At 38.3% G+C, this 15,118-nt stretch overlaps 2 protein-coding genes across 2 annotated transcripts; one reads left to right on the top strand and one right to left on the bottom strand.

Moving 5' to 3' along the window:
• Positions 1–22: 22 nt before the first annotated feature.
• On the top strand, positions 23–10,325 carry LOC110066568 (SRA stem-loop-interacting RNA-binding protein, mitochondrial-like). Its single transcript, XM_089292801.1, has 4 exons — positions 23–114; positions 5,366–5,424; positions 6,172–6,276; positions 9,862–10,325. The coding sequence occupies exons 1-4, from the start codon at positions 54–56 to the stop codon at positions 9,934–9,936; spliced, it is 300 nt and encodes a 99-aa protein (XP_089148927.1). The 5' UTR covers positions 23–53; the 3' UTR covers positions 9,937–10,325.
• Positions 10,326–10,327: 2 nt separating this feature from the next.
• Positions 10,328–13,548, bottom strand: LOC110066573 (carbohydrate sulfotransferase 1-like). Its single transcript, XM_020773802.2, has one exon. The coding sequence runs from the start codon at positions 12,928–12,930 to the stop codon at positions 11,572–11,574; it is 1,359 nt and encodes a 452-aa protein (XP_020629461.1). The 5' UTR covers positions 12,931–13,548; the 3' UTR covers positions 10,328–11,571.
• Between the last annotated feature and the right edge of the window lie 1,570 nt (positions 13,549–15,118).

The following is a 15,118-nucleotide window of genomic DNA, read 5'->3' as shown; positions in this document are numbered from 1 at the left end:
ATCTCCCATAAGTAGTTCCCACTCTCCTCTCCAAATTTACTCTGAAATTCAAGATGGCGTCAAATCGTGGTACTCAACTTTTCGTTGCAAGACTTCCGTGGACAGTTTGCAGAGGTACGTAATGGTCACTTACTATTACTCCTTGGCGTAAAATAAAAAATTTTGCTAAGTCTCTGCGTTGACTAAATTCACAACTAACTAAATTCACAACTTGTTGTAGTGTCAAAGTGATCCAAAATTTTATAAAGCCTACAGTTTAGAAGCTTAAGCTTAATTATCCAGCGAGCGTAATTCGGAGTTTTAAACTCACAGGCGTCATTGAAATGAGACTTCCACTTCTCTAAGGTCCCGACATAAATTTTTCTCACTGGAAACAGTCACGCAAGTGTCACAAACACCTGTGAAAACAGCAAAACTAGAATGACGTAATCTTGATATGGTTGACGAGTGGTTGGCCGTGCGGAGCACATGGTGTTTGCACTTTTTTGATAAGCGTTGTAAATCGATTGAAAATCATCATTTGGAACTTTCTTTTAATATCCATAGATACACTAGGAGGTTCAGAAAAAAAAAAAAAAAAATACAAATCTCCCCCACTGTGTAGTCCTTTTAATTTACTGTGGTAGGCCATAGCCTAGCTTTTGTATGGGAAAGTAGTTATTTATGAGACGCGATAAGGATTTCCACAAGCACATTTCATTGCATTTCATGGTGGGCAAAAAGCCGAGGAATGCAAGTGAACTATGGCCACTTCAGTTCGATGTAAGAGAGGGGTGAATAGGCTTTCAGATCGACGGATTTGGCCTTAACCCATTGACGCCTGAATGAAATTGCGCACGACCCACCCCTAATTCCCTGGCGTTTTTTGGAATATTTCTGAGCAAGCGAAAGCACAAAAATAAACCATATGCACAGTAACCACAGAGACAAGATCAGGTTTCAAGACATCGTTTATTCAAAGTTGAATAAATGAAGGGTCAAAATATTAAAAAATATTAGCAAAAAGAACTCAACCTAATGTGTAAAACTGATGAGAAAACAAGAAATAATATTATTTCTTTACCACGCCACAAAATGTCCCATAGAAGCTGAGAAAATTGACTTTGTGAAAATGAGTTAATTATTGACTTTGGAGGACAAAAACAAAACCAAATACAACAGAATTGAATTTCTTGTACTATAATGACTAACTTTTGAGAAAACAACGAAAAATAAAAGCGAACAACTCATGTAAAAATCAATCCGAAAACAAGAAATCAAGTAATTTTTTCGCTGTGCGACAAAATATTACAGCTCTGCGAAAGAAAGATGAAAGTCATAAATCAAAAAGAGGACAAAAACAAGCGAATTATTTTGAGATCAGTCGTATTTCCACTGTGTTGAATCAGTGGCCATTTAGTTCTTTTCTCAGCGGCTCTGTAGTAGCTGAATAAGACTCCAAAAAATATTTGAACAAAGCGAATAAACTAAATAAACAAAGCGCCTGGAGGTTGCTGTAAATTAAATATGCAGAAATCCAGTGTGCAAGTTACTGTTCACTTTTAAAACCTAAAATTCCCAAATATAGGTAACCAAATGAAAGAAATGCGAAAGGAAGTTCAATAGTAATAAATTTTCATTCAAGCTGAGACGAAGAAACCTATTTAAAAGCAAAAAATTGTTCAAAATTTCGCAGGCGTGCTTCACTGCATGACGGCATGTTCAAATTATTCTTCATGCTAACGCGATAGCTTGAGTTTTTGCCGACCACTTTTGCAGTCATTTTAACACCTGTGACTTTACCAATCATTCCAAAAGTTGAGTTCAGCTTCGAAGTAATAATATACATTAACATTTTTGTTTCTCAAGTCCGAAAAGCCACTTTAAACCTGCGATCTGTTGTCAAAACTTACTTGAAAGTGCCCCGATCTTCATGTTTTCTTGGCGGTTGTGGGAAGAAAAACTTCTTCACCAGAAAGTTTTGAGGACTCTGTACTCCTTGATCCTCCATTCTGAGGCCACCTGAACATTGATTTGTATTTTTCCTTTCTATTTTAAAGGCCAAAGCGGTAATTTATCCGTGCTAGGAATGAAAACAAGACCTTGGAAGTTTCTTAGATTTCGCCCGCAACGCGCGTGATTTTAAGAAGAAAAACCGTCTTTCTAGGGCCCTTTAAAGTCCTCTGAAAATATGCTCAGAAAGTCCATTCTGATTGGTTTATTTGTCCTCAAGAACAATAGAACAATAGGAGAACCAAAAAATCTTCAGGGAGGGTCGGAAAGGCAATTGTCCCCATGTGCTTTTTTTCAGGCGGTTACGGGCGGCACAGGGAAATGGAGGAGTTTTTGCATGGACGGTTACGGGAGGCACAGGCATCAATGGGTTAAAAAGTGCACGGATTGTGGATTTTTGTGGTAAATTGAGCAGATTCATGGATTTTGCAAACACAGTGGATTGTGGATCAGGTGTGAGTTTTGGCGCAGATTGTGGATTGTGCCTGTCTTGATGTTCAGATCTTGGGTCCTAAACCAAATTTGGATCATAGATCTTTCTTCAGCCTTGGTCAGTATGTTAATGAGTTCATCCACATTGTTTCTTTTTTTGAACCAAGATCATTTAAACTCAGATATGAGACCGTTATTGGAATTGTACTGTGTTACAGTCATCGAGCATGTTGCCTTCTTTACTAATTGTGCGAAATTAACAATGGAATTCACATTTACCAGTTTACCTTTGAACTTTTACACTTCTGTTTCTGGATTTGGTTGCTGTGTTGGATTTGAACAATATTGGTGAATCGACGGATTTGGTGAAATAAAGGTACAGTTCTACGGATTTGCATACTGCTATTCACCCCCCCCCCCCCCCCCCCCCATGTAAGGTTTAATTCTTTCTCAAACTTGGCCAAATCATGGATACTTTGTAGAAGGTGGAAAGTTTTAAGAAACTGTGACTTGGACTTTACAAGGCTTACTGTATCTTACAGCAACTTTTAATTCAAAATCTGTTGTTTTGCGAGTTATCTTGAGAAGAACCCAAGCGGAGTTTTTCAAACTTACAGAATGTTCCCTCGCAATGTTTTGAGGGAATTTAAGTTCTAGAACATTTATGGTCAAAGGTCAATCATAAATGGGACTTTCCTCTTTTGCTTTGCACAACAGTGTTCTTGTGATCAAATAGGACAACAATGTTTACCAACATGATAAAGCACAATACCAGTGTTGGAAACCAACACTCATCCGCTCACCAGTGCAAATATGAAAAGAGTTGTCAAGTAAAAATTGTTGATCACCGCCCCTTTGGCGAGTGTGATTTTCATTTTTGGCAAATTATTTAAGCTTAAATATATACATTGATGACATTCCTTGTTATTTTCCATTTTGAAAATAAACTAAATCCATACTATAAAACTTACCACATGCTTTTTTTTTTACCTTTTTTTCTTCTTGTGAGATTCCAGACTACACGTAATTTGCCAATAAAACACAACCTATTGTTTCATAAATATCTACAAAAATTAAGAAAATACAGCTTCCTCACAGTGATGATTTACATGTTTATAACAGAAACATGTGTAAAGTGAAACTGCTGGTCTCTAGTTGAGCTGGCAGTAGTAATTACTGCCAGCTCAATTATTGTGTGCACACAAGAGGAACAAGGATGATTGCTTGCTAAGAAAAAAATCTCACAAAAATTCATCAATAAAAACTGTTTAGAGAAGTAAAGTAAGTGCCTCCATTGTTGTTATCTTTGGTTTGAAAGTCTAAGTTATCAGAGTATAGTTTCTCATTGAAGGGAAAAATGTAAGTCTTCCACATGCCGACAAGTTGTTTTGATTCTCCAATGTCTTGATTCTATTAGAGATGCAAATTCAATAGACAGGTAGTGTTAGCTCTTTGTTTACATGTGGCTGATTTGGGGTTAATCTATGGAAAATGGAAATATTTCCAAGGAGTTTTAAAAGTTAATGAGAACAAGGAGCCTAGATCAGGCTGTGATCACAACGAGGCATCTCGTCAATACCAGAAGGAAATAATTATTAAATAACTATGGTAAAAACAAAAAAGTGGCACACAAGGCAATAGACGAGTGTGTCACTGATCATGTACTTACCACAGTTTGATGTCCCCTGTGATTTATTACTACACAGACGCACAGCAACATGGAATCTATTTGTTTTATATAATAAAGAAACATACTTTTTTTTATTTCATAATCTTTCAACATAACTTGAAAGTTGGGCTTTGTCTACTTTGAAAAACACGAAAATAGCAATTTGATGTCATCTATGGTCTATACAAAATGAAGCAAACTGATTGGTTGCCATGTGTAGCAAAGAATTGTGATTCGTTGAAGGAAATCACACCACTGTCAACCTTAAATTAAGCATTGCTTTTCATGGAATGAAAACTTACAGCAAAATTAGGATTGAGCTGCAAAATTCACAAATCTTATGCAAAAATAATGCTGGAAAAGTCAAGTCAGTTTTTGTCATCAGAGCACCCCTGTGAGCCGAAAAACCTGGATGTTACATGTACCTTGAATATTGCAAGAGTTGAAAAAGCTGCTTGGAAAACTTGCAGTTGTGGTCAACATCAACACATGTGTCGGAAGCCATTCCATTGGATTGTTGAATAAAAGGAGTGTTAGTGATGGTGGAAATTTGTGTCCTCTGTGGTTGGTGATCATTAAGTGTGTTTGATATAGTGTCTGAGACAATTTCTACATGTAGCTGTGATACAGACGGTCGTGAGCTGTAGTGAGCTATATTTCACTTGTTACTCTGCCCTGAAACGGACTGGAACATTCGCCCGGAAAAGCGAGGTTATAGTGTTTATTGTGATGTTTCTTTCCTAACACCAATCTGAGCAAACAATATTATTTTGAGACTGAGAAAAGGTGGACTTTTTAATTGCAGTAATCTCATAAACATTTTGCTTAGTGGGTTTGTTAAATTCAAGGCAGAGCAATGGCTTCTTTCCTTGAAATAAAAGACTAATTTTGTGTTTGGTTTAGTCTCGCTTGACTGCTGACTGAGAATGTTCAAATATTTTTGCCGATTCATTTTCTATAAGAGAAACATCTTTTTCGTCCTTATTCCTGCTTCTTGTACCTGTTTACAGCCTTGGCAAGACTTCATCCTACCTTATCCTTTGCCCAGTCACATAAGATATTATCTAAATTCTCAAAACGTTCTGCCATTTTAAAAACAGAAGGAAAATGTTTGTTATAATGATGTCATCTGTGTGTCTGTCCTCTAATAGATCATAGTTGAGAACCAATCAAAATGCAAGAATTTGACTTGTTATATAATATATATTATTTTGGTAATCACACTGCATGACGTTTATTGATGAATTTGTTCTGTGCATACATTTTATACAGACACCCTGAGGGAGCACTTTCAACAGTTTGGGAAAGTTACATTTTCACTAGTTGCTTTTGTGAGTAGTTAATATTTCTATTAAAGAGTGCTTTAGAAATACAACAGCAACTAAAAACTAACGATACAATGTTCTGACATTTTGGGGGCCTCTTGATGCAAATTATCAAGGAATGAATAAAAGAGCGAGTTCAGAAGAGTTAAGACCTGTAGATATGCATAAATGAAGTTAAGTTAAATATTAGATACTTAAGCGCAGATCGGATCTGTTTGCACATTTAAACATTGTCTTAATTGTTTGATGTACAGCATTTCGTTAATTTAACAGTCAAATTTTTTCCTGCATTTTTTCAACATTTTGAAGCAACTAAGGAGGTCCTCAGGGACTGCACCCGCGTGGTCTTTATCGTAATGTTAACATAAATTTGTTGGTCATACTTCTGGACATCTGCATGCACATGTGGTTGGCCATAACAGCATGTCTTCTTCTCTGCATAAACAGTATGATAAAGACCACGTGGGCATGAGGTCGTCAGGTTGCCAAAAGGTCGAACATTGTATTGTTAGTTCTTACTTGCCTGTGTATAAGTGTTTATATTGTTTTTTTATTATTATTATTCTTTGCTTAACTTATTTTAATCTGTTTCTTGTTGTTACTTACAACTTAAAATGAGGTCAACATTGCAAAAGAAACAAAATTAAATTACGTAGCTCAAGAAGCCTCTGTTTTAGGAGTACGTGGATGAATATTTTCTGTAACAACACATAACTGGTTTAATTGAAATGTACGTAATAACTTGATCCACAGGATTATAACAGTGGAAGATCTAAAAGATTCGGATTTGTTGAATTTGAATCGCCCGAGTCCCACAAGAGGGCACTAGAACAGCAGCACATTATAAATGGAGCAAAGGTGCGAACAATTCAAAGCTAAGAACATACTGCCACATCATACTGTATATGCAAGTAATGCAATGCTTTCTCAAGGAATACTAACAATTATTCCACGAGTGCACATTGGATATGGGATGGTAGATAGCCAACGAGGCATCTTGCACCAAGTTGGGTACAATCATCTCAATGATATCCAACAAGCATGAGTGGAATAATTAATTATAGAAAAATAGAGTTAAAAATGCCCCTAAAATGCAGCAGACTTAACTAAAAAAAAATAAGATGCCCCAAAAAATCTCACTCGTTTGCTTACCATATTCGTAGAGCATGGTATAATGGCTCATAACCCATGATGGCTCAGCCTGTAAAAACTCCAGTGATCCAATTTTTAATAACATGGAATATTCCACGAGTCAGTTGTATTTTTTCGGTAAAAGGTTTGTGCGTATGCCGAGAAAATACAAGTGACATGAGAGATATTCCATGGTACAGGTGTACCACTTGAAAGCATTACATAACTATTAAATAAATTGTATTTTATATGTACCATGCCAGCATAGAAAATACAGTGACCAACATAACCAATGCACCATGCGTGCAGTGCATGGTGGGAAGGCTAGGTGTAATACTGTTGAGTGTAGAAGTGATTTTCTAGTGTGTTCTAAATATTGTATGAATTTCCACTTGCATGGTATGAATTATTTTCTATTGTAGCTGGAGTTTAGTTGAATCTAACATGTGCTCTCATTGGTTGATTTACGGCCACATGAAAATAGCTAAATCTAAATGCCTTCTGGCAGGCAACTATTGAGCAATAATTTGTTGCCCGCTCTCCCACTAACCATAGGTTACTTTTACTACTTCTTGCCTTATTACCTAGCACTAAACTCCAGCTATAAAGTAAAACACTTAATCCTATCTATAACAAAATTCCCAATCATGATTGGTTCTCTGCACGCCTATTTGTCACGTAATCGGTGCGCGATTACATGGGTGTCAAATTACAGGTGTCTAATGTGAGCAATTTGTAATTGGATACCTGTAATTGGATACCTAGGTGATTCGCACATCAATTACGTACGCTTTTATGGCTTCCTTCGCAATGTTTCGTCCAGTTTTCAAAACTTAGGATAAGCGCTACAGACGTTTACGCTCCAAAGAAGTTCTCATACATGTACAACATTTTTAATTAGGAAATTTGTTATAGATACGATTAATTAGTAACTGGATCTCGTGTTGGACAATTCAAAGAATAATCGCGCTCGTCCGATTTTAAAATTACTTGCGCGATTTCTTCCTGAATTTTACTCCACTTGCTCCAATTACTATTACTAATTAGTGGTCCCTTGGGAAACAGTTACGTTTGTTTTCCCTTGAATCTTGATGTTCCCCGAGACGAAGTCGAGAGATGCATGTACATCAAGATTCAAAAGAAAGCAAAACCGGCTGTTTTCCTCAGGGCCAGTAGTTAAGTTTATAATATACCCTACTGATTATTTCCACTTCATAGCAAGTATAGACTACAAGCAATCTCTCTCTTCCTCGAAAATCCGTTGGAAGAACTCAAAACAAGTAAGCGTGCGAGCGTTCCTGTGGACGTGACGTGCGAGCGGCGATGCCGCAAGTCGCCAGTCGTACGTCACGCTCACAGTCACGCTCGCACGCTTACTTTTGCATTCTTCCCCACGGATTTTCGAGAAAAAGATAGACTGCTCGGAAGTCAGAAGCGTATCACCTAGTCTAGGTGATATGCTTCTGTCGCAGTCTATAGCAAGTAACTTGCAACTGTGCATTGGAATTAACCATCTGGCTGATGCCCAAAGTGACCAGGAGTATAAACTTTATTCATAAACAACCATGCTACAGATTTTTGTTTGGTTTTGAAAGAAATTTTTGCTTCATTGTCTCATTACCAGTAACTGCAAAGTATAATATTATAATTATGATAAATTTTTTCCTGTTGCACAAATTAGTGACTAATGGATCCAAGGTTATGACTTCAAATATAAGACTTTGGGAAATTACAGCCTAACCTTACACACCTTGCTTTCATGAATGTTTTGCCAAAACTGCAGTGATTATAACTTCTAAAAAGCAGAAATTATTTGACCTTAAAATTACATTTACTAAGTTGTCTTGAACGGATGAACGAATGCCTTGCCAAAACTGAAATGATTATAACTTTTCAAGAGTAGAAATTACAATATATGACCTTAAAACTACATTTAATAAGTTGTCTTGAGCAGATGAACGAATGTCTTGCCAAAACTGAAATCATTATATCTTGTCAAGAGTGGAAATTGTATGGCCTGAAAACTACATGTATTAAGTTCTTGAACAAATGAAAGAACGAACGAAATAGTTCTAGCTATATAAAAAAATTAATACCATGCCATAGAAAATTCATACCATCGGAACACAAGAAAGGCATTGGTAATTAGCTAATTAATTATTGATTAATTAATTAATTAATTAATCACCTAATTAATTAATTAATTAATTTTATGTACCCACGATACACTGAGGAGTTCGAGACTCGGTTGAAAGTTAACGTGCCAAAACAAGACAGAAAGATTCGTCACTGGAAATTTCCTAAATTTTGTACGTAAGATTTTTTATCGAATGGAATGCACGGGTATGTCTGAGCAACTACTTAACGGAAACATTTACTATAGGTTTTATAAGTTATGGATAGTGTATGAGCATTTGACATACGATCATGAACGGTCGTGAACCATCCAACATGAATCTCGGCCTCTTTTAAGGGTTACTGGGCTTTAAGGATATATATTATAAGAATGTCGAAGCCGAAATTTGCGAAATTTGAAGAATATTTTAACATTAAACCTGAGGCTTTCATTTCTCAAGAATATAATTTCGTGAGTTGAAAATTTGTAAACACAATAAAATCATATCATGTGTCAAATAAGGCTTGATTCCCTGCAGTCTGGGTTACAACATTACTTCAACGCCATCAAAGATGTCACACGCTATAATGTAAGAATATTCACTCGAATATTTTCAATCTAAAATCGGCAGAAAAATGAAGAATATTCAGTCTGGGCCGGAAATAAAAACAATGTAACAACGTTCAAACTTTTCAAATAATACACTTTATTATTATCGAAAGCGTTTTGTACTGTATCCCTTTCAAATGAATTTTTGCTTTCCGACACAGAAAATGTTTACGACCATTTTAGTCGGCAACTTACGGACACGACGGCGACAGGTCACCGACGGATTTCCGACAGTCAGCCAACTGGACGAATAGCCAACTGTCGGACAACTGTCGTCCAGTTTAGTCTGAAAAAAATCAGGATAACGGTTGATCGGCTGTTGGCCGGCAAACCGCTATCATTCGACTGAGAAACGACGGACAATGTCTTTTGGCAGCTGTTCTCCATTTTGCCGAGATGTCAACTACGTAATAGTGGTAGTAGACTTGATGATCTAAATTCTCACCACATTCCTGCTTGTTAATATTCTTGTTTAGAAAGCAGAAAGTAGCTAGCTGTTGATCGATCTTGTGAATGAAAGATCTACATTGGCACTTTCTCGTCTGCCAGTCTCCAAGTTAAGTTTTGTGTTTTGTTCCCTTCTGCAGGTTTTTGTTCAATCAAGGCAGAGTGAGGAAAAGAACCCACGCGGCCGACGACACGAAGATTTTACTGAAGTGTGACAAGTTACTTTTTTTCGCCGTGTGCAGCATTTCTTGTTTTTTTGTTGTTGTTGTTCTGTAACAACCGAGGATCCTTCAACTGCTCAGAAGCCTTTAACAAGAACAATTAAAACCTTATATTAAGCCGTGTTTGAAATCATTTTGGCTCGCGTCAATCACAAGAAGTGTTGGCGACTATTCTTCGGGTACATAAAGGGGCTCTGATTTATTCAGTGAACATTTCGTTGGCTCGATAGACTGTACCTACTTGTAACTAAACTACTGCTGACACTGCACAGGCCCAGCTCAGTGAGGGTTTTATGGAAATTGCTTGCGTTTAAACTAAGAATAGAAACCAGCTTTATACAATCTAAGAAGCGGAAAAATCAAATAATATGCGGCCAACAAAAGATTGTTTGATAAGTCTCTTTATTGAAAGCTTGCACCAAACTTGTTTTAGTAGCATTTCACGCGCAAAACATAAGCTATGGAAGCATTCATTTCCTCTTTATAAGGATGCAAAGTCTAGCCTTGCGGTTAGAACAGTGACTTAAAGGAGCTCGTCACGGTATTTTGAGTTACTTTGGCCGCGTACAAAATTACCTGTAATTTAAAGGAAACCCAAAAATAATAGTTTACTAAGATAGAAAAACACCAAAGAGAGATAACATTAAACCATAAAGAAACAAGGATGGTTAAGGATGGACAAGATTGACTCGGATTACAAACGACGAACTCGTCGTTTGTAATCCGGGTCAATCTTGTCCATCCTTAACCATCCTTGTTGCCTAATGGTTTATTATTATCTCCTTGGTGTTTTTCTATCCTAGTAAACTACTATTTTCAGGCTTCCTTTAATTAGTTTAGAATGCCTTAAAACCTCACGTATGCCTCAGTATTCAAACATGAACACGTTTCATACTTTGCATGAGTCTCGTGTTCCAGTCGCACGCTTCGGACCACTAGCGTGTTGTCTGACTGAACTACGCGGCAGCGTATATTACCTGCATAAAATCCGTTCTTGACGACGCGAGACATCTTTGGCTGTGAAAAATGTGACATAACTTTCGTATTCATAGCGTGCGATTCTCGAAAATTAGAGCATACTTGACGTGTTCATTAGTATTCGAAGACGTTCACGTCAGAAGTGGCGTCGTGCATCTCGTGTTCCAGTCGCAAACTCTCGAACAACTGAGAGTATTCGAAAATGTTCGAGTCATAAATGATTGCTATATCTTCGAAGAACATCTAATGCAACATTAATCTACCAAAACGTGGCCCGTATGATTTATCGAACACTTCGAGTCATTCAAGAGTATTAAATTTGAATACGGAAAAACAGGCCGGATTCCTATAGAATATTCCAGGTGTATTTCGAGTCAGCCGTAATCGAATACGTCAGAACATTGCGGCATACGCGGCGTGCGCCGATCCGTATTGGAGCGAATTCGGGCCCGAATATTTGGCTTTTCGCGCAGTGGAACTTGAAACATTTAGGCTAAACTGTTTAAGATGCGTAAACCTTGACGTAGCTCCTTTAAGTAGTTCTGTCTAGCCTCAAAGAACTAATGTTTTTTTGCGTTTGTTGTTCTCTGTAATAGCTTTGGCATTTTTGCTTTTTTCGTGAATGACCAAGTACTAGCATGAGATAAAGAATTAATCTGTCAGTGGAAAGGAGACCATCCTCAACTCGTCCTCGTCTTCAACAATTTTGTAGCCGAGTAGATTCATGACTTCGTAGCATTCAGTTTCGATCAAGCGTACAATTGAGTAAGGCACCTGGGTACGCCACGTTTGAACAGAATCAGTCAGATTCTCCGCGCTGTAAGTATACTGACGATAAATGGAGTTTGCAAAAGAAGGGGAGACAAATCCTTCGTGCAGAGTGCGGTCAATCCACACTCGAACGTTTTGTGCGATGCTGATTCCTACAAACTGGTACAGTTGCTCGGCGATCTGATGCGGATTGGTCGCCAAGTCTTCGTATCTTAGCAACGTGTAACGCCCACGCAGCCAAGCCGGTGCGCTGACCGCGTACTTGATGTTGCGCAGCATATCACGGCATAACGATTGCGCGTGATCACGCACCGATTTTACCGTCCAGTTTTCATGGGAATCGTGCAGAACGCGCGTGTTTAAAACCGCGCGTGGGTCTCGCACTAAATGAACTACTTTGAGTGAGTAGTCCGCGGGGCCCTCGTTGTCCATGAGATAAGATAGTTTATGAATAGATTTCACGCGAATTGTTTTGACTACCGTGTGTTTGTGTAACCGGCAAATCGCCGAGGCTGATTGTGGCCTTAGTGGCGTACATTTACGAATGCTATAATGCGGAGTGTTGTAGTTCTCAGGGCATAAAGGCGGTGAAGACAGAGCCCGGCTTGAGAGGCGATGTCGCAGCGAGCTGTACTGAAACGATAAAAAATCCGTGTAATACGAAAGCTCCATGAAGTTGCAATGAAAGATGCCGTTTAACAGATGGGTTACCATCGTGTCGTAAACGCTCTCGGGACGATTGTCTCGATAGTAATCCAGAGATTGTAAAGGTTCGTAAAGATAAAACACTTGAAGATGTTGATTTAGTAGTTCTCCGAGAAAAGCGCTCCCAGACGCAGTATCCGAAATAATGAGGATGTTTTGTCGCATTTTACTGCCATATTTACTAGCTAACGAATCAAGTTCCATAAATTTGTTCAGTCTCTCGTACATCTCTAGCTTTTTCCGTAATGAGGTGATTTCGTCGTGCAATTTGGAACAATTTTTGTCTTGTTTAACATTAGTTTCCGAGTTGTTTGTGTCCCTGGTGAAATCTTGATCTCCGCATTCATCAGAAATGTACGTTTTTAACTCGTCCGTGGTCGCCGAACTTTGAAGCTGCCGGTTTCGTAGACACATTGCTTCCAAATTGTCGTTTCTTGTGAAAATAAAGATGGCGCACATGACGAAAAAAACGACCAGCCAAATAGGAGGGGGAATCACTCTTCTTGGCAAAATATTTTGAAGAGAACGAAACATTCTCTTAAAATCCCGCAATCTGGTTTCGAAAGCACCATTTCAGTTTACTCATACCGCTCGGTCGTGCTTGTAACTTCTTTTGAAATCCTCTTTACATTGCCAGTGGCTGAATTCATGGTAGATCTTTCACCGGGGTTCCGCTTTTAACTCACAGAAGCTGCCCGCCGAAAATTCATTCTTCGTCTTCTTGACAACGAACCCGAGAACCAGCAAACTCCTCAGATATCCGTGTCACAATTTACAAACAACAAAAAAATGTTCGGTAGAAATACAAAGAGAGGTACCCGTATTCGCCAGTCAACCTTTCACTTCTACCAGCCAGTTTTTACGTCTTCTATTTAACCATATATGGAGTGGATAAATTATTCACGTGACCCTGCTATATGGCGCTCTCTTAGAGGCAATGAAGCGGTGAGTATTTAAAGGACTATTATTTCCCAACACAACAAAACTCGGTTGAAAATCGTTGCTTTGCTTTGCTCTCGTGATGCCGTGTTTCTAAACAATTGCTTGTTGCTCTGGCTTGGTGTTGACAGAAAATATTTTCATGGTGAAAGCGAAATATTTTGCCTCCCTTTAATAGCCAGCTTGTCGGTACCTGTGCTTTCAGCAATTTTTTTTGTGTCACAATCTAGTTCTTACAACGTCATCAAGTTACTTAACGCGGTTTTGATCTTTCTCGGAGCCTTATTTGTGATCCCAACTGTTTGTTTTCGTCCGCGGCTACTGAATCAATTAGTTCCTCATTCTCTAATTGAATTTCAACTTTTTCGTCTGGATCACTGCCTTTCTAAAAACAAACATTTTCATGAGCAAAAACAATCCATGAACCCGGGCGTTCAAATAACTATCCTTTATGAATACATGTGTATTCGCGTGTCCGTGATGCTAGCCAGTTTAGACTCAAACTGAACTGTAGAATTTTCCTATAGGTGCTTAACGTTAAATAAAAACTCAAATCCTTAAAATGACGAACCTGTCTTTATGAATCTTTACAGTCAAAGTGTAAAAGGTCTTTTCCATGTACCACGTGATTGCTGTCGCGATCAACAGATGTCATTGTCCATTGCTTTCCCGGCCCGTGAACATAACAACAGCCAGTAAGGCACTTTATACTGTACTATCATAATTTTGCTATCTTGGAAATTGAAACTCTGTCTGTTAGAAAAGAAGAATTAATATGTCAAACAATCGCAACCCTTTCCTTCAACGCCGGCCATCTTGGCGTGATAGCACATGCGCAGTTTACCAAATTTCATTTATGGCGCGAAAATACGTGGTCACTTGGCAAGAAAATCGGTATTTTGTACCTTTTTCCGTGTTTTATACCCAGTTCGCAGTCGGTAGGCCGCATTTAGTCGGCAGTCCGCGTTTTATACCTGAGTCCGTGTTTCATACCAAGTCCGTAACGCTTATTATTATATCTCTCAGTTACTACGCGCTCTGTGCTTGGTCAATGTAGCGGGCCGTACTGTACGGGTCCGCAAATGATCCCAGGACCGCAAATGATCCCGGACCGCAAATGATCCCCAAATTGGACCGGAAATGATCCCCATTTTGGACCGCAAATGATCCCGATCAAAAAATAAGGAATGGCATGGATGGTGGGATGGTGTGGATAGAGAATTAGCGTACGTGAATACCGATGTTTTTATTTAAGCCATCTTACAATTATAATGGCTTACAACTTGATTTTTTTTTTTAATACTTTCGACTAAACTTTGTTGCTAACTACGATGTTATGAATATCACCACTCAATCATCAAAACACGACTTGGCTTACATTTCTTTGCAATTCTCAGTAAAATTATGATCAGTGCAACATACGCTACATGTCCTCCTTTGTTACACATTGATATTTCAGTGTTATATTTAAATCACATTTTATCAGCCATTAACGCCACTCGTCCAAAGTTTTAAACTAAAATCTAACCATGAAGCAACTATTACAGAAGACGCTGTCACCTGAGTAGACCCACAAGCCTACAACGCTTCATCACTCTGTAAAACACCCAGTGTGTAGCACTGGAAATTTGAACAAATTTATTTTATAATTTTTCCTTGGCCGTATTTTGGCTTTAATTCCTCGGAAATGACTACTTGAGTATTCTAAGAAGCCAAAATTCCAAGCTATAGTTATGAAGTTCAGCTTCATGACCACGCAAGGCCAAGGCTTGGGTTTCGTTTT

This window comes from Orbicella faveolata, unplaced genomic scaffold (assembly GCF_042242905.1).
Source record: "Orbicella faveolata isolate gen_17 unplaced genomic scaffold, um_ofav_v1 contig_24, whole genome shotgun sequence".
Lineage (NCBI taxonomy): Eukaryota > Metazoa > Cnidaria > Anthozoa > Scleractinia > Merulinidae > Orbicella > Orbicella faveolata.
The sequence above is the reverse complement of the archived record's forward strand: the minus strand, read 5'-3'. Positions and strand labels throughout refer to the sequence as shown.